This window comes from Odocoileus virginianus, chromosome 3 (assembly GCF_023699985.2).
Source record: "Odocoileus virginianus isolate 20LAN1187 ecotype Illinois chromosome 3, Ovbor_1.2, whole genome shotgun sequence".
NCBI classification, from domain to species: domain Eukaryota; kingdom Metazoa; phylum Chordata; class Mammalia; order Artiodactyla; family Cervidae; genus Odocoileus; species Odocoileus virginianus.
In genome coordinates, this window is record NC_069676.1 from 46,244,622 (window position 1) to 46,264,652 (window position 20,031).

The 20,031-nt window shown below is 39.2% G+C and overlaps 1 protein-coding gene across 7 annotated transcripts in view; it reads right to left on the bottom strand.

Annotated features, from left to right (window-relative positions):
• Positions 1 to 59: 59 nt before the first annotated feature.
• BRD8 (bromodomain containing 8) overlaps positions 60 to 20,031 on the bottom strand; it is a 30,929-nt gene continuing 10,957 nt past the window's right edge. For 2 of the 7 annotated variants that reach the window (XM_020900148.2, XM_020900153.2), the window contains 19 exons: positions 19,778 to 19,922; positions 18,728 to 18,937; positions 18,061 to 18,341; positions 17,280 to 17,732; positions 16,866 to 16,962; positions 16,618 to 16,664; positions 15,624 to 15,838; positions 15,359 to 15,451; positions 15,095 to 15,163; positions 14,522 to 14,699; positions 12,253 to 12,357; positions 11,736 to 11,780; positions 6,874 to 7,149; positions 5,824 to 6,090; positions 5,041 to 5,198; positions 2,566 to 2,655; positions 2,399 to 2,467; positions 1,010 to 1,187; positions 60 to 455 (listed from right to left, as the gene is read on the bottom strand). In XM_020900148.2, the coding sequence (XP_020755807.2) occupies positions 405 to 455; positions 1,010 to 1,187; positions 2,399 to 2,467; positions 2,566 to 2,655; positions 5,041 to 5,198; positions 5,824 to 6,090; positions 6,874 to 7,149; positions 11,736 to 11,780; positions 12,253 to 12,357; positions 14,522 to 14,699; positions 15,095 to 15,163; positions 15,359 to 15,451; positions 15,624 to 15,838; positions 16,618 to 16,664; positions 16,866 to 16,962; positions 17,280 to 17,732; positions 18,061 to 18,341; positions 18,728 to 18,937; positions 19,778 to 19,922 (3,027 nt within the window). In that variant the 3' untranslated portion in view covers positions 60 to 404. Of the gene's footprint in view, positions 456 to 1,009; positions 1,188 to 2,373; positions 2,468 to 2,565; positions 2,656 to 5,040; positions 5,199 to 5,823; positions 6,091 to 6,873; positions 7,150 to 9,750; positions 10,128 to 11,735; positions 11,781 to 12,252; positions 12,358 to 14,521; positions 14,700 to 15,094; positions 15,164 to 15,358; positions 15,452 to 15,623; positions 15,839 to 16,617; positions 16,665 to 16,865; positions 16,963 to 17,279; positions 17,733 to 18,060; positions 18,342 to 18,727; positions 18,938 to 19,777; positions 19,923 to 20,031 lie in introns of those variants that run through there. The other 5 variants (XM_020900156.2, XM_020900154.2, XM_020900151.2 and 2 more) reach the window with 4 other exon arrangements.

Below are 20,031 nucleotides of genomic sequence, written 5' to 3' on the forward strand. Positions count from 1 at the left end.
TATTTCACCAGACAATGTTATCCCCTCTACTGCCAGCTTCTATAATCATTAAAAGGTAATTTTCGACTTGTGAAATAACATTTATTTAAAGAGCAGTAAAAGAAGTTTAATCTATTTACCTCTAAATTAACCTTACTGAACAAAGATGTGGGCAACATATATGGCATAACCCCAAATCTGTTTTCTGTGTTTTCTTTGTATCATGTCCACAAGCACCTTAAACTCTTTGGTTGTAAGTTAAGGTGTAATTCTTATTAGAAAAGACAACAGAGAAATGGTAAACAAGTATTGGGATCTTCAGTAAGTCAGAGTCTCAGTTAAAGGTCCAAAATCCAGAAAAGTTCAGGGAAGCAGCTCCAAGTTAGCAAAACAGGTTTTCCATCATCCATAGGGTTGGTTAGTTTTCATTCCAGACTATTTAAGTCTCTTCTTTTGTCTAACCAAATACTCAGCACCTACAGGGTCAAGGCAGATAGCAGCTATGAATCTTTATGGAGGTTTGAATGCAATTTTATTTCTTTCTCTGCAGAGATTCAACCATGTTTTTTTTTTTAAAGTATCAATAAGACACTGCCCAAAAAATAAACCCTCAAATGTCTTCTTCTGGCTACCATATCTTATCTCCTATAGATGGGACAAAGTGGACATATATTAATACCAACATAGCGTCAAAAAATGGACAGTGACTCCAGCCTCAGGTATTCATGTTTAGCCCTCTGACTTGAGGCTCTGGAAGTAGATGCACCCATTACCTACTTATCTATCTCCAGGTCTCTAAGAGCTCTTTACTGCTGCCTGCCTTCCTAGAGAATTTTACTTCACCATCTATTAAAGCTGGTTCCACAGAGGAGCAATTACAATGTCAACCCTTCAGGTCCTTGAATCACCTCTAAACATAAACTCTGGCAGCACAAGGTCACTTCAACATCACCCCTATTCTCACAAGACTTTCTAAAATCAGATTCCAGAAACTACACTCCTTTTCCTTGCAGCTGTCTACCTACAGTACCTGAATCTGCTCCAAGACTTCTCGCTGCATCTCCACAGCCATATGGTATACATGATGATCAGAGTCATTGTACATCACAGCATTTTGGAACATCAGCATCAGGTCCCGTTGGAACTGAGCCATGGTGCGAATCCGTCCCTTGGACAGATTCCTTTTCAGGCTAGTTAAGTCCATGGGTCTACAGGTGGCCAAGAGAAATCAGAGGAAATCAAACCTTCATGTGGAACATGCAGTGACCTAACATGCTTTCTTGAAAAACTAACCAGCTCTTAATGAAAACAGTAGTAAAGATAACAATCCCCATTAGATAATAAAATAGCAAAAGCAGCTAACATAACGACTGCTTACAATAAGTCAAGTGCTATGCTAGGTATTTTCTATATTAACTCACTTGATACTCTCAAAAAACCTATATGGTAAGTACCATGATCACAACTGGCAATGAGAAAATTGAGATCAAAGAAATTAGGTACTTTCCCAAAGTCACACAGCTTAGATTCTAATTCAGAAGCAGCCTGACTCCAGAGCCCATAGGACTAGCCATTACATTTTACAGTTGGTGGTATCAAAGTTGTAAAGAGCTCCAATTTGTCACATGGGAGTTATTGACAGTTTACAATGTGTAGTCATACACTAGGTATTTAATCAACAGTTTTTACTATATAATCAAAATCTCAGAGTTTTTTCTTCTTTTCATGAAGATAAAATGAATATTAAGATAAATATTATATAGTGGGACATAATAGAGAGTGGGTGTATAAGAGAAGGCACAGCAGAGGAGAAAGAGGACTGAACTAGGAGGTAGGTAAGACTCCAGTTTAGTTTTAGCTCTGCTATTTCACTTTTGATCACAGACAAGTCATGATCACCTCTGAGTCTTAGTTTTCCCATCTAGAGAATTAAGGAGTCTGCCTCCAAAGGTTCTTTTATGATCTTTTATACATTAACACACTAGTTTATGATAGCATTTTAGATGAACTATGATATAAAAATCCAAAATACTGCAATCAACCAATGTTTGTAAAATCCATTTGAATTACCATCTTTCTTTGCATACTTATAACTGCCTGAAGGAATACAGCTTTCCTTTCAAAGTTTTCCTCCAAAATAAGTGTCAAAAACTACCAAAGGCTAATGTAAGATTATAACAAATGGATCATATTACTGAAAAGTCAATAATGAAAAAAAGCCTCTTTATCTTGTTGTTCCTTACATTCTCAAATAAGGACTGAGCCTATCATAACTTTATGATAACTTATTCAGCTATAAAATATATCTTGAGCTTAAATAATGTAAATGAAATAAGGAAATAATCTAACAGATGCAAAATAAAGTATGAAAAGACAGATATAAAAGCAACCAACCTTTCTTGACCCCTTTTCCACTGACCTTTTCACCACATCCTTGTATCCTGGGGCCTGCCTTTCTGACACAGGCTTCAGAAACGGGCTGCTGAACCTGATAAAAGACAAATCCAGAGAGAATGAAGAAACTCTAGGAAGTCACCCTAAATGAGAAGAGTGGCTGTGAATGTCCAGAGTGGCTTGGAGTCCTACCTGTGACTGGCTATTATCTTCCAGACTGGCAGGAGAGTCTTCTTAAATAGCAAGTGATCCTGAACAGGATCACCATGGCATCGATCAGACCTATGGCATAAAATAAGACAGAAAATAAACAGTAATTTCACATATGGTATTCTGTTCCCCCAGATGAGCAATGAATTTTCCCTAACACACAGTGCCCCTAGCTAACATCTGAAGGAAATAACATCACAGGAATAAAAACATATTTAAGGCTTCCATAAAGGACCCCAGACTATAAGTATTCTCTATTGATCACTATTACCAAATGAAGTTGTTACATTCTTACAAGCAACTGCCTCTGCCTTTTGCAATCTTGCATTTCAGCACCTGTGACTCTAAACAACTGGTCTATGAGAGTAGTCTTTGTTTACTGATGTCTCCCAAGTTCCTGGCACATATTAAGTGCTCAAATGAGTATCTGATAAATGAATCTGGTCCTCTTTTTATACAGAAATATGCCACATTAATAAGTACTTCTCCCATATTTCCAAAGGGGGGGGGGAGAGACTTGGTTTCATATTCCAAGGAATTCTCACACTTCACCTGAATGTGATACAATTTAAATATTTTTCTTTTTCATTCTCTTCTGTATAGTAACCTTTAAAATACCAAGACAAATTCATTTCTCCTCATGGTCCCTCCTTCTCTGGGCTAAACTGCCTAATTTATTTAGTTTTTTCTTTAGAGGTACAACTGCTCAACATTTTATTTCATTTTATAATTTTCCCAATTGGCAAGTTTTCTATTTACTTCAAAGTTAAATATCATGTTATACTTCATACTTTATACACTGCCTTATTCTCTCTAAACAGACTTTTCACACCTAAGGTTTCAGACCCTCGTTTTGCTTTATGTACCATATTATGTGCATCCATTTGAACACAACTCATATTTCATCTTTCTCCAGTTTGAACAACTCCATATAACAATTCATTTTCATGATGTAATATCTCACTTGTATCTAAATTATATACCACAAAAATCATTTTATCCTTGTAAGAACAAGACATTTAAAGCCCAAAGCAAACCTCTTCCTTTGTTTCTGGTCAGTCAGCCAGAATAAACAACAGGTCCCTAGTTCTGATACAATTTTGTTCATATATCCACAAAAGAGATATTAAGTTACCACTATGTAAAATATACTGCGATGTTTGGTAACTTCAGAATCAATCACCTTTGCAATATTTTAAGAAACAACCCCCTGCTTACCTTTATTTCCATCTATTTGGGAATGTACACCAAGCAACTACAAGTAAAATTGTGGGAGTAAAAAGGACCTTCACACTTAACAGTGGTACTCCAAAAGTTCTACTTTACCCCGAGAGTCAGTACAGACTAAGGATGAAGCCAGAAGAGAGGGACCAAGGGAATGTCTATCTTTCAAAGTAGTTTTAAGCTTCCGTAATGGTAACACCGAACTCAAATACCTGTTTCCCCTTAAGTTATCTAGTCAAGCAGACTTAATTACTAATATCTACTGCTTTCTAACAAAGATTTCATGTTTAACCTAAATTCTAAGATAAGAGTGTGGAGTTTGCATTTCAAGATGCTGAAATGTCATGAGAAAAAATGTCCCAGATTAGTGATTTCCTGTTTAGGGTTCAGTCATCATATGCCATCCGCTCATACTTACAAAGGGAATTAAAGAAAAGCAAAGGAAGTAATTCTTCAACAAGCTAGGTTTTTAGCTGTATTCTATTTGTGTAACAAAAATTTAAAATCTACTATTTACAAAAACATATATGCATGGTTCAGTGGTAGATCTTAGGCTACAATAATTATTGGTTTGCCTTACCACAGATAATGTGGATGGATCTAGGATGTAGTGAAGAAGAAAAAACAGTTCGTGCTGTCTTCTCTCAATACATAGACACCAGACTAGGCCCAAAAGAGGAACTATTTGTTACAAAAACTAGAAATACCTTGCTTTTCTGATTTAAAAAGAAATTCACTTTACTGAAAATAAATTAACATTCTAAAAAACGTGCCCTGTGGCCTTAGAGTTATTTATGCTAAAAAAAAAAAAAAAAACTATAAACAATTTTCCAAGACCTGTGAAAAAAGTAACAAGGGACATAATATCTTAGAAATAATTTTTAACTTCAAGTTAATAGGAGATGTTTTAGTATTTTTAAAAGTACAGTTTATATATTAGACCTGAGTAACAAGTTGACTCATCAATATTTCCTGAATAAACATACAGATAAGTGTTACTTATGAAAGAGATTCTTAATGTTGATGAAACAGTCCTGTTTTATAAGGTGAAAGCATAGAGGCTACTATTTATATAGTAGAATTGTATTTAATTCTATTTCTAGTGTTTTCCAACTCTAATTTTATTTTTCAATTTACAGAAGTAATAAATGCTCATGGCAACAAATTCAAATAGGCATAAACACAAGTAAAAGTATGAATCCTAACAATCTTGAATAAAAAATCTATACTTACGGCTTTGAGGAGGCAGCATGACTGAAAAGGACATCCACCAGAGGAGTCTCCTGGATGCTGCAGTCATCATCACACTCACCTGAAGAACGCTGATCCTCCATTTCTGATACATACCCTTCAACCTGGTCCTCCTCTTTGGATTCTTGCTGAACTCCCCGCTGGGAATGCCAAGAAACAAAGGAAAGTTTAGAAAGGTATTTACTATCTTCAAGGTAATTTTTCTTACATGGGGTAAAAGAAGGCTGATCTTAAGGTAAGAAGAGGTCAGTTAAATAAAGTTATAGAATAAGTTAGAAAATGGTGGTTTAACTAGACCTACGGCAATGGAGAACTCTTGGAGAACTCTGACTCTATAGCCCCCCCAAGAAATGAAAAAGCAATATACTCAAGTCTAGATAAGATGCTGTTTTCTTTTAAAACTGTCATTACTTGTTGCCCTGGAGCTAACCACTCTAGCTGGTCAGATTATATTAATGATAATGGCATTCTAATTTTACTGATGGCTTACTATGAGCCAGGTACTGTGCTAAGTGCTGCACACAAATTATTCATCTAATCCTCACAGCACACCTGAGACAGAACACTGTTATTTCATTTCAGCAGAGAAAACTGAGGTTCTAAAATATTCACTAACATGCCTAAGCCTACACAGCTGATGCTAAAACCAGGATTTAAGACCCAAGTAATTGAACTCTGGAGTCAGCCTGTGTGCTCTAACCATTCTGCTCTGCCTGTCTGTGCACAGGACTGATCAGACAGCTGGTTTAAGTTATTCACTTATACCTCTTCGCTCTCTATGGATTGTTCCTGAAGTGCCGAAATATCTGAGGGAGGTCGAGTCACCTCTGGCCTTCCATTTTCTCCCAGTGATGACTTCTCAGCGACTAAGGGGTCTTCCTTGGCTGAAAGTTCTTCAGGTTCTCTGTAGGGCTCCCCCTCTCCTTTAGTAGCTTCAATTTCCCTTGCCTCTTGTCTGGTAGCAGATGAAGGGCAACAGCCTTCACTTGATTCTTTGCTGCTAATGCACAACGGCTCCATTAAATAAGCTACCTGCAACCATAGTTTATTGTTAGATGTATAAGAACACCAGTGGAAATGATCATCTACGTATTAATAATGCCACATCATTACACTGCCACTGTGACTAAATCTGAGATGGTAGGGTTAACTGATTCATTATTTTTAAATTTATCAAATATCTTATATACATAGGCACTGGGCTAGTTGGTAGGGACTTAACAGTAAACAAGATAGACATGATTCTTGCCTCAAGAAGCTTAAGTTCTAATTTTCCATCTCAAGTGTCAACTCTAATCAACTGGCAACGACTATCTAAAAAACTGCTGAAAACTCTGCCACAAACTGGATTTTTACTGATCTTGACCTAGGTTCTCCTGAATGTGTATAGCTGCCACATAAACTCTCTGTCCAGTTCTGTTTATTTCTGGTGCTCAGCCCTTAACCAGGGAAATAAAAACACTGCCGAGAAGTCTTAACATTATAAACTTACAGGGGAGTTTGGGCAAGTGTCACCTCACATGAGTATGAAAGAATGAATTGCAAGGATCCTCCTAAGACAGTCCTACATACAGAAATTCCTATGATTCAGGCTCGTAATGACTGGGCTCTTAGAACATTCAGTCAAAAAGTACATATTTGGGACATGTTTTGTATCAGCACCAAGTGCTGGAGACACAGCAATCAACTCAATTCCTGCCAATACAGACATTATTTTTAGTAAACAACATACAGAGTGGTAGAAATATGTATGGGTAAGCATTCTCTTAGGAAGTTGAGCCTCTTCCACCTTTGGAAATAACGGCTTCCCATTACCTCAGAGAGAAAGAGGAGGTTCTGGCGGCTGACTTGCTCTGCCTCTTCCTGAGATTCCTCACTGCCTCCGTCCCTCACAAGCAGCTCACTAGCTTCTCTCCCTGGGCTGCTTTCCTCTAGTTCCTCAGCCCCTGGCTCCTCAGGTTCCCTCCAGCTGCCCACATCAAGATCAAAACTGGAGTCCCATGAGCTGAAGAGGGACCTGCAGTCATTGCTCAACTCAGAGTCATTGGGATAGTCTTGTTCAGAATCCAACCAACCCCAGTCATGCCCCATCTGTAAATAAATACACAGAAAAAAAATACATTAAATACACTCAAATCAATATTTCTATGGCATTTCCATCTCCCAACTTTGGTAGAAAGGTAATGGGTCAGAAATGTTTTTCTACTCATCATTAGGAAGAGTAATATCTAGCTGAAGGGAGACATCAGGAGAAAAAGTGATCTGTTATCGGGAATAAAGAAAAAGCCCTATGTCAAACAGTACAACAGAAATATTTCCCAATAATTATTTGTTCTTAGACTTCCTCATACTCTGAAAGAAGAGAAAAAACTGGAGCATAGCTAGCTGAACTCCTCTATCCCAAATCACCCTTAAACTCAATTGTAAGGCAACAAATAAGATGCACATGGGGTATTTTCCTCAGCATATAGACATTTTTAACCTATCAACCATTAAATCCTCAAAGCATGCTTTACAATTACCTGCAGCATCCTTCTAGTGATATTCAGCTTTCACTTCTCAGAAAGAGAACTACAACATCAAGTTTTTAAAATATCTTTCCTTGCTTTCATTACACTGCACTCCTGGTTTTCTTACCACTCTGTCCTCTCCCTTTACAACTTTCTACGTTCTTGTTTGGGCCTCTGCTTCCTTACTGTGTCTTTAAAAAACAAAAGAAGAAATGTAGCTATTTTGAGGTTTCAACTTTGATCTTTATTAAGGTGGCTTCCAAATCTCTCCACTTTTACTTTTTATATACATTCTTGCCTCATTTCTCCATGTGCCCAAAGGCCGATTCCCTTCAGGTGCCCTACCCATCTCCTTCAACTCTTCTAAAACACTAAAATCACTTTTCTGAACATCTCACGAACCATTTGAAAGTGAAAGTCATTCAATCGTGTCCAACTGTGAGCCCATGGACTATACAGTCCATGAATTCTCCAGGTCAGTATACTGGAGTGAGCAGCCTATCCCTTTCTCCAGGGGAGCTTCCCGACCCAGGAATTGAACCGGGGTCTCCTGTATCGCAGGTGGATTCTCTACCAACTGAGCTATCAAGGAAGCCCCCCAAACCATTTGCTCTCCCGAAATTCTTTATACCTACCATCACTATTTTCTTAGTCCTGTTTTGAGTGTTCTCTCACATTCATTAAACAAGTCCACTTCCAAATTCTCTTCCACAGTAATTTTTCTCACTGCCCATCCTTTATTCCTGAATAAATGTGACAGCCTCCTGGTCAGCTTCTCTATTTTTAATCCAACCTGCTTTGAACAAATACAGTCTCCCTATTTAATGCTTTACAATAGATACTTCAAAGATAAATTTCTCAGTCTGTCAAAGTCCTTCATAAATCAAGTCCAATTTTGTCCCTTTATCCTAGTTCCTGTAATTCACTATTCCTTAATACAGTCCTTAATTAGTCTTACTGTTCCCACCTCAGATACCTCTACCTTAATTTAGCTTGCTTAAGCTTATGAATCACATTCTCTACCAACCCAAAATCTTGTGTCCTTTAATGGACCTCCTCCTCCACAAACTTCTCCAACTTTTAGGACTCCACTGCTTAGATCATATACATGTTAGTATATCACTTTGGGAATATACTGTAATTAAAGTTTTCTAACTCCTGGATTGACTGAACTTTCTATCACTCACAAAGATGTATATCTTCTATGTCCTTAGCATTCTAACCAGTTTTATATTTTTATTTAAGCCAAAGAAAGATCTATGATTTTCAATCATGTTCCTTATCTTCCTCAAGAATGCTCAAAATACTAGATAATATCTTATTAATCTCCAACTCTTTTTAATAAAAAGCTTACAAATACTTCATTTCACTAATCTAATTTTTACTTAGCAACAAAACTTGGAATAAACTCAGGTGATAATTTGATAACTGAGTTAAATCTTCAAATAGTAATGTTATGAATTCTAAAATATACAAAAACCCTACACATAGAAAATATACAGAAAGGAAGTAACAATATACTATTCAAGAAATACCACCTACAGGACTTCCCTGAAGGCACAGTGGATAAAAATGCACCTGCCAGTGCAGGGGACACAGGTTTGATCCCTGGGTCCAGGAAGATCCCACATGCCATGGAGCAATTGAGTTTGTGCGCCACAACTACTGAGCCTGCGCTCTGGAACCCTCAAGCCACAACTACTGAAGCCCGCACGCCTAGAACAAGGCGAAACCACCAAAATGAGAAGCCCCCACTCTCTGCAATTAGAGAAAACCCACACAAAGCAACAATGACCCAGTGCAGCCAAAACTAAATAAAAGAAATACCACCTGCAAAGATAGTCATAAAAAGAACAAATGCTGAGGATAAAAATGGTATCTGTATTCATGCTTTACTCTTTAAACAATGCCATGAACAGAACACTGAAGACCTTAAGTTTTCCCAATCATTCAAGAAAAGCTGAATAAGACAGTCCTGACTGCATAATGCAATACTCTTAAATATTATAAACTCAGTCGTGGTTACTTACATTCTCTGACCTGTAGTAGAACATTTCATATTATAACACTACTTTTCCACCCTAACAATCTCATTCCACAAATTATTAAAGTTACCACGCAGAACAAATTGCAAGTTTCACACACACACTCACATACTCTAAGAACACACCAAAGGCTAGAGTTTTCTTATCTTTCGGAGTTTATTGTGTACATACACATTTCACAGGTTTTTGTTTTTAAAGTCTGTACACTTCACAAGACAGTACAAACTAGCTACAATCTGCTAGCAAAACATCAGGACATTAACACAGCCCAGGATTTTTGCCCTAAAACAGGCAATTGTGCTACTCCAACTCTCTGAGAGAGATCTTCCCAGCTTATATCATGTGGCCCAGGCAACTCCTCTTCTGTAACTTCAACTTCTGAAACTGGGCCACAAGCCCAAGCGTTATCTTTACTTCTGTTTCAGGTTCAGCTCAGTGCAGATACTCTGAGGCTTCACTTTTTCATCTTCATATCTGCTTCTATGGCACAGCGGCGCCCCCTGGTTCCCCCATCCTAGATGACAGGCAGATAAAGAAAGGGAGCGTGAATGAGTTACCTATGATGTAAGGGAGAAGGTGCAATAAGAATGCTGGGGATTTGGTTTTAGGGGAAGAGGGGGGAGAATCAACAGAAAAATCCAGGGAATGAGGGGCATTTAACGGTCCTCCCACAGAGTGGGCTAAAAAGCACCTCGAGTAGTGTGTGAGAAGAAATAACAGGACAGAGTAACTTGCTTCTGCCCTGGGGTCCCACAGAACGACTGAGTCATCCCACCCAGGCCCCAAACAATGTGCAAAGGAACAAGAAGAGTAAAAGATGGGTGTGAGAGCCAGAAAGGGCAGTGGATAGTGAGATTCTTGGCTAACATACCTGTCCAGCTGTTGATCCCTATAAGAAAGGCCTTTCCTGCAGACTGACCCTGGCACTAGTTCCCTAGCACCTCCTGAGTTGTTTTCCATGAGATCAGGACAATCAGAAAGCTTCGTTCCATCTGCTGCTCTCTCCCTGCAGCCCAGCTCCTTCCTCTTGTGCAATACTTTGCTGTCTTCAATAGATAAAAGATTCTATTAACCAGCCTTGCAACAACCAGTCAATTGCTTCGGGATACACAGAGTCACTGTTGCAGGCCAGTAAGAAAGAATGGAGACTACAGTGTTTTGTCTGTCGTACAGGCTGAGACATGTAGATAAGATGAGCTAGTGAACACTTTAGCTGGGCCAGGCCACTTTTACATTTCTAATATGCAAGGACTTCTTAGAGCTCATGAACACAAGTTGCCTCTGAGACAACATTAAGTATAAAAATAACACCCTTGCATTTGTATAACACTTTAATTTTTTTTCCAAGCCAGTTTCACACCTATTATTTCATTTTATCCTCACAACATCCCTGTGAGGTAGGCTGGACAGGTACCTCGTTATATTATCTCCATCACACAGATGAGGAAAACAAGGCTCCAGGAGAAAATCCAGTGAGTTTTAAAATCATATGGTTTTCTAGGCTGATATCCCTTCATTATATCATGAATTAGTGCCTCATAATGAACACAGTCAAAAGTTTGTTCAAATCATAGAGGAAAAGAAAGAAGTCTTTAGGTTAGCTTTATTAAGCTCATCTCTAATTCCACCAGCCACTACTAAAGGTAGGGATCATTGTTACTGAGATCTTTACCTTAAATTTTTCTAGATGTTTATCTATCAGGCATCACTCTTGCAACTTATTATTAGAGGAAAAGGAAAACAAAAACAAAAAACCCATGCGCGGAGTATCTTTTTAAATGCCAGTTAGCAGCTGCTGCTCTGAGCAATCTTCTATTTGTAAAAAAAAGAACTGTCAAAAGGTGAAGTCAAGAAATGAGGAGCAGGTGCATCCTAGATCCTTACCAAGAACACCTCATTTCAGTTTAGTGAAGTCTTGAAACAGTCCCTACCCAACCCACACACACACACATGCAGAAAGACAGAAATGCAGAAGAGGCAGTTTCTTATTTGATGACTTGAATAAACAGAAGTTTGAGACATTGCCACAGTCTGCACGTTGGATTTCCCTCTGCCACCCACCCCCAGCAAGAGCTGAGAATCTTTGTGGCAACACCACCCCTTGCAGCCATTCAATACTTACAAAGAGAGAGAGAAGGAAGGCAGGAGAGCCCATGGGGACACTGTCCTGTTAGAGGACAAACAAACACTGATCAGGTTCCACAGAAACTCTCAGCTGCAAGCACCCCAAACCTTAGGACAGAGACACAAGCACCACGCACACAAAGACAAAATTTTAAAACTCAAGAATAAGAGGAAAGAGATCCAAAAGCAATCTGGCCATTATGCCTCTGGATTAGGAACTGATGATCCCCAAATGACAAGCTAAGTCATTTCTCCCAACTTGTGAACACTTCCAGAGGAGATAATAATTCATTCACTCAGCTCACAATTTCTCCCATGTGACTGAGTTTTTCAGTCACAGCAGGTTTCTTCAATGTCTGATGGGAGCAAACAACTACCATTTTAAGATCTTGATGTCTGTATACCACTGGAATGTAGAAGCCTGGCAGTACCAAGTAGTAACATAAGGTTCCTTGGATGCTTCAGACTTCTATCACTGGAACACTGGCACACATGCTCTTCCTTGGTCTCCTCACCTTCTCTGAAGCATCCTGTTTGCGGGTAGAATCTCTGCCTCGAAGACTTTTAGCACTGATCCCAGACTCAGAGGTTTGCATAATCAACTGTGTGGCCAGGAATTGCTGTAGGGAGAAGAAACAGAGTTGGCCCTAGAGACCTGATCCATCAAGGAAGAACGAAGACACCTGAACTCTTTGTAAATAGGACTATGGTACCCTTCTGCAAACACCATGCAAATACATCTACTAATTAGAAGTTTAGCACATTGGGTTTTAATTCTTCTTGGGTATGATAAACAATCAGAAAATGCCAAATGGCTCTAAGTTTTTGTTGTTGTTACAATACAGCATCAAAATCTCTATGCTCTAACTGTATAAAACACGGAACTATACTCAGTTATCTTACAACAACCTATAATGGAAAAGAATCTGAAAAAGAACATATATATTAGGTTGGTGCAAACGTAATTGTGGTTTCAGACCATGAAGTTTAAACCATTATAACCAGGCTCAAACATATCTTTATTGATCAAAATAGGAACCATTACAATCAACACATTTTTGCCAATGAGAAATAGTTTATTTCTGTAGTGTAAAAACTCGTGCTTTGGGATTCAACAAACTCTTGGAGAGCATTTTCTGCCTCCTACTGGTTGTGGAAGCATTTTCCCTACAAAAAGTTGTTGAGATGCTTGAAGAAGTGGTAGTCAGTTGGCGAGAGGTCAGGAGAACATGGCAGATGAGGCAAAACTTCATAACCCAATTCGTTCAACTTTTGAAGTGGTGGTTGTGTGATTTGCGGTTGGGCATTGTCATGGATAAGAACTGGACCCTTTCTATTGACCAAAGACGGTTGCAGGAGCTACAATTTTTGGTGCATCTCATCGATCTGCTGAGCATACTTCTCAGATGTAATGGTTTCACAGGGATTCAGAAAGCTGTAGTGGATCAGACCGGTAGCAGACCACCAAACAGTGACCATGACTGGTTTTTGGTGCAAGTTCAGCTTTGAGAGGTGCTTTGGAGCTTCTTCTTAGTCCAGCCACTGAGCTGGTTGTTGCCTGCTGTTGTATAAAATCCATTTTTCATTGCATGCCACGATCCGATCAAGAAATGGCCTGTTGTTGTTGTGAGGAGTAAGAGAAGACAACACTTCAAAATGACTTTTTTTGATTTGTAGTCAGCTCAGGAGGCACCCACTTATCAAGCTTTTTCACCTTTCCAATTTGCTTCAAATTCTGAACCACCATAGAATGGTCAACGTTGAGTTCTTTGGCAACTTCTCATATAGCTGTAAGAGAATCCGCTTCAATGATGGCTCTCAATTGATCACTGTCAACTTTCAATGGCCAGCCACTAAGCTCATCTTCAAGGCTCTCATCTCCTTTGCAAAACTTCTTGAACCACCACTGCACTGTATGTTTGTTAGCAATTCTTGGGGCAAAGGTGTTGTTAAGGTTGTAAATTGTCTCTGCGCCTTATGACCTATTTTGAACTCGAGTAAGAAAATCGCTTGAATTTGCTTTTTGTCTAACATCATTTCCATAGTCTAAAATAAATATAAAACACACGGCAAGTAGTATCATTAGCAAAAAACAAAAAGCAAGAAACGTGCATTAAAATGATGTATAACATAATCACATTTATTTAACAAATTTAAGAATGTATTCCAATATCAATTGGCAAAGTTCAATAATGTAAAACTGCAATTACTTTTGCACCAAACTAATATATATATATATAAAAAACTGAATCAATCTGCTGTCCACTTGAGACTAACACAACACTGTAAATTAACTATACTTCAATTAAAAAAAAATCCTTAAAAACAAATCTATATGCTCTAAGAAAGAAAATGAGAGGGAATAAAACTAGATGAACTGAAGCAACTTAAGTAATCACTAGGCACTAATCACTGTCTCTCTGTAGAGACAGACAACATCCCTCTAAGTTCAATACCCAAAGGGTGCCTGGTAATGCAACTACATGATAGAAGTAGGTTCCCTGCAATGAAAAGTGCTGTCTACCATGTACATACTTTATGTCACTTAAAAATATACATTCACCATTTTATAAAAATTTTATTGATATATGCCCAAGAAAGGTAGAATATTTCCTCACAACTCGTTTAGCAAACCAACATGAGAAAACCAACATAAATGCAGCGAGAAGAAAATTGTACTGTGTTTCTGATGGCTATTCCAAGTACAAATCCCAGCACCCCTTCCTAATATCAACACAAATCCTTCTCTTGCATAATTTAAAACACTCAGGATACTCAAAGTACCTGGATCTGCTCCAAAACATCTCGCTGCATTTCTACTGCCATATGATAGACATCGTGGTCTGAGCTATTATACATCACAGCATTCTGGAACATCAGCATAATGTCACGCTGAAATTCAGCTGTGCTGCGGATCAGTCCGTTTTCAATGTTTTTCTTAATAGTTGACAAATCCATAGGCCTAAAAAACAGAGCAGGGGAAAAATGGGAGCAGAGAGGGAAAGAGGACTCAACAGGATCTTTGAATATATTATTACCACATACACTTCCTAATATATACTTTCAGTCCCAGCTGCCAAGACTCAAATATAAAGCCCTAAAACAAGTACTTAACCCCCAAACAAATACTTAACATAAAAACAAAAAGTCAGTCCAATAAGTATTGAGAAAGGTAATAAAGGGGGTTAATTCTTTTTAGACTCGATGATCTAGTCAATGAAATAATTAGTTTAGTATTCTGTCATCCTTACATCAAATAAAATTTTGCTTTAAATTTTCTGTCTATAGAAAAGTCCCCTAAGACTGGAAAGCTTACAATTCAGGCCAAGTTAGCAGGCTGAATGGGTCATGGCTTACCTCTGTACAATGCTGTGGTAGCCAGGTGCTATGTCATCTGTAACAGGCTGCAGGAAGACATTGGCATACCTGTCCAAAAAGAATTTGGTGCCAATTACTGACTTTTCCTCCAAGAAGCACAAGTAATGGAACTTGATCTAAAGGGCTGAAGGTTTTAAGAGCCAATGCTATCAGTCATATATAAGCCTATTTAGACTTTTCTAGTTACCAACAATGAGGAAGAGCAGGAGAAAATGTTCCTATTAACTGGTAAAGCCCACTCACCTATGATTAGCTGCAGCTCTCCATACAAGCATGATGGCTTTCTTCCAGATTTTCTGTGCCTGAATAGCTTCCTGATCCTCACTACAGACAGAGCTGAAATAAAATAGGAAAGTCCCACTGGTATAAGTCCAAAAAAAAAGTTCTAATATTTATCAAATGTTTGTTCAGGCCAAGAAAGTGAAAATGAAAAAGAAGACTAAAAAGATCCTCTCCTCCTTCCCACCTTCACTGCCTTGACCTCAAAGAAAAAATCGCTAATACTCACAACTGTGAAGAAGCAGGGCTGCTGGGGATGGAGTCTGCCAGTGTGTGGGACTGCAGCGTAGCATTGTGAATGCTAAAGCCATCATCACTCTCACTCACAGGGGGTTCGTTATCCATTTCTGACAAATAGCCTTCTCCTTGATCTTCTTCCTTAGGCTCCTCTAGGCTTGCCGCTTCACTGACTCCATCTTCCTCCTCATCCTCACCTGGGGCATCCTTAGACATAGTGTGTTCCAGTCAACAAATTGAAAGGAGAACAAAACTATCTAGCAAAAGCACATTAAACATGATCTGTCTTTTGGGTTAGATCAGTTCTAGAAAATGGCCTCACACTATTTCCTGACTGAGCCCTCTATCACTTATACTACCATCTACTTACAGATACTGATTGATCAAGTAATTTAGAGCCTGGACAAAGAATAAGACCCAGGATCTTTTTAAAAGGAAGAAAAAAAAAGCTACTTACTTAAGACTAAGCTAAGAGGCGTTCCTTCTTTCCCCTTGCTCTTGAGAGGAACTCTGACCCTGGGTACAAATTATCAAAAATAGTTTTTATTTTGTGTCTCATCTGATGGAGCAAGCTCACATCGCATTACTTTAAGTCTGTTTGTTACTACTGCTTTAGTAATTCTAAAAAGAAAACTGTGAATGACTTTCTCTGCATAGTAATAATTAATAATCTGATTTCCTATATGCTCTCCCTGGCTCTGGTATCACTACTCACTCCAAATCTTCTGAATGTATCAAAGCTTCTCTGTGCATCATATGCACAGAATGGTCTGTGTGATAGCCATAAACTCTTTCAGATAGGAAGCACATGTTGCCAAAGTATTCCTACTATGCCTAACTGTCCACTGCAGCTTTTCCCCATGCAACTCCTTAACCAGTCTCATCTCAGAGAATAAAGATGTGAATTTACGGAAATTCATTAAAAAGGTAGTGCTATAGGGAAATCTAGTCACACAGCAAGAGGAATAAAGAAAAGTCTGAAATACCTTTATCTGGCTTCCAAAAATAGTCCCTGATTCTTCTTTCAATGAGTCTGCAGAGGAGAGAAAGACTACCTGAAGATTTTTCCACCTTAGCCCTCCCCTTCCTATGGACAATAATCCCCTGCAGCTCTCCTTTCCATGCTGACCTACTCTATCTCCTCTACTTGCCCACAACCCACAATCCCTCAGAAGCCAAAGCAAATGATTTAAAATTACAGAGTACATATTTCCTGGCTTTATTATTTATTTACCTGACATTTCAAACTTGTGCTGAGTCTCTGCCTCTAAAGGATCTTCAATGGGATTTGAGACAACATGTGATGGAGACAACATGCTTTCAGGGGATGCCTGAAGACCAAAAAAGAACAAGTACCTTAAGTCCTGGTAAATCGCTATAGCTTCTATTTTATTCTTCAATGATAATGAAACTATACAAGAAATTCTAAGTCTTATCCATGAAATATGATTCTAATGGTCACCTTAAAAGGAACAGAGTTAAGTAAACATATATATAGCACTGATCATACCTATGGGCTTTGGACACCAACATGTCAGAACTCAGGAATACCACAGGAAAACCAAAGGCCCAAACTGTCACTTCTTACATAAGGTATAACCCTCTACCCTCTCCCAACCCCCTGCCAAGCCCCTGGTCTTAAATTTACCTCTGTCTTCACTGCTGTAAGTGGAATCTCATCACCTTTCCTACTGGAAACATCTGCTTCAGTAATTTCTCCCGTTGCTATACTTCTGGGTTCCTCGTCTAAGTCCTGACTCCTGAGTTCTGGTGGCTCCATATTTGTGGTTGGAACAACTCCAGATACCATTTCAGCCCCTGAAATGCCTTGCTCTGGTTCTGCAGGTTCCATTTTTATCTCAACACTGGGCTCCCTGATGTCCACCAGTTCATGGATTCCTTTGCTTTCTGTGTCTTCAAAGTCAAGTCTCTCTTGCTTGACTGTCATCTCTGGTGCAGGGAGAGGTACTGGCTTATCCCGTTCCTGCTGGATAGAGTGCTCCCAGGGGCCAGGCAGTGACTGGGGATCATCATTCTCTTCACAAAATGACAGTGCTGCTTCCACTGCTGCCACATCCAGAACTTCAGGATGATCATCTACCTGTCCCATAATATATACACTGTTGAAATCAAAAAAGAAGCCCAAGTCCCTCAATTCATTAGCACCCAATGAGATGGCCTGAATCTGAGCTTCTCTCTCCATCTCCGCCAGGTAGAAGAAGCAACCAATGTACAGGTACCTGTCTGGTGCAAACCAGAAGGTTGGGCAGATGACTAGTATGTCAGCATCAAAGGGCTTTGGGACTACAGAGATGGAGATGGGAAGAAGCAGGAGAGCTGTTTATGTAATTCTTACTGCAAGGAGAAGCTGAGAGAGAAGTCTATGTAGGACCCATGAGACATTCCTTGGGGTTTTGCTGAATAGTTACCTTGTCCTCAATGATGGCAATGATGTCCCCAACAGTCTCAAAATCCAGCTCTTCACCTGTGTAAGACACCGCAATATCCATCTTCTCAGCCAGATCTAAATCTTCCTTCCCATCAATGCTGGGAGCCTTTGATCCTCCAGGGGCCTCTGCTACCCCTGATCGGAAACACTCTTCTTTGATAGAATTGATGATCATGGAGATTTCACTGCTATCCATGGAAACAGTCACAGTATGTGGATCCCCCACAGCCTCCATGGGAACACAGGTGTCAGGCTGACTCACTGAATAACAGGAAAGGAAAACCATCTCAGAAGCTTGTTACCAACTGTGCAACTGGAGATCACAGCAAAGTTTAGACAGATGTCAAGTACCCATACACTTAAGCTCAGTATAAGTTATCTTACATCTGCCTATGTTTTCTTCTCCTCAGTTTTATCTAGAAAGGTGAGAACACATTCTCAAGCCCACTTGTATGTGTACACTGAGTCCTTTTCACCAATGAATAAATGCTCACCCACTTCTTCTCATATCCTTGTTTTTGTAAGGATAAAGATAGTACATATCTACAGAGAATAGAAGCTAATGCTCTTGGTCACCTTTCTCTAAATGAAGCTCAAAATGAAATTTTGGATCTAGTTGCTGCTCAGGGCGTGGGTCAAGGACGCACCTGGAGCTACACTCTCAGGGGTGGAGACAGCCGGAGCAGAGGATGGTGCTGGCAGCGCAGGCATCATGACAATGGTAGCCTGGGATACAGATTCTACAGGGGGTGCCACAAGTTTAACTGGAGGTTCACTGGCAACAGTAGTGAAGGAAGCAAGAGGTGTGGTGAACTGTGTAGGACCTGCTTCCAAAAGCCGGGAAAGAGTGGGAGTACCTAACAGACAAAGAGGCACACAAACGAGGTAAGAAGAAAGCACATGAACAAAAAGCAAATAATAGCCACTTTAAGACTCAACCAAGAAAATTTTTAGTCTCAAAGGATGAAAGCAACTCCTCTGTTAAATAAGCTCATTATCTATATCCTTACTTTTCCAAATCTTACTTAAGATCTTCTGCCAAGTTTGGAATTACTCAAAGCACTAGAATACACAACTCATATGAAAAATGAGGAGCAATTTAAAAACAAACAAAAACAGTATGAGTAATCTGTCACTTCCACTGAAGTTAAGCATGCTATAACCCACTCAAATGTAACATCACTCAAACACCAAAATCTAATGTTTGGCATTTTATAAAACTCTTTTTTGCTTTACATTTTCTGCCTCATTTAATTATTACTACATCCTTGAGAAGTATGTATATCGCAACTTATAAAAGAAAAAATTGAGACTCGAGAGTTAAAGTTATCTATCCAAAGTCACAAACTCAGGGTACAGCAGGCCTGAAACTTGTTATGTCTAGCATTTTAGTTCCAAATCTTGTCTCCCTATACTAGTCTCAGGTATCACCCTTCTGTGATTTTGCACCTTGACCATTAAGTTCACTATTCTTAATACAACCTATACCATGTTCATCTAAGATATTCTGTATTTTGAAGATGAAATGGATTTATAATTTTGAGCTCCATGTGGCTTAAGAGGTAATGCGGCTCCAAGGTTGGGCTTTAAATCTAGGATTCACAGTTGCTTAATAACAAAGGCTAGAAACCAAGGGCAATCAATGCCACATTCAACATTTCTAAAACAAAGTAGATAACGGAAAAGTAGTGACTTACCTGAGGCAGCAGGGGAGGCTGCAACAGTGCTGGGTGTTTGCTGCATCTCCCCACCATGTATCATGGGAAGGACCCCGCCTACCTCCAGGAGGACACCTGTACTGTTCAGGTGGCCAGAAGCCACAGCCATTTCACTCTCATTGACCTACCAGGGAAGAACAGAGGTGAAGGCTACACTCAAGCTTTCCTTTACTACCACTTCCCAAAAAAAACTCCAGCAGTTGGCCAAACTTCATGAAACTAAAAGTTAATAT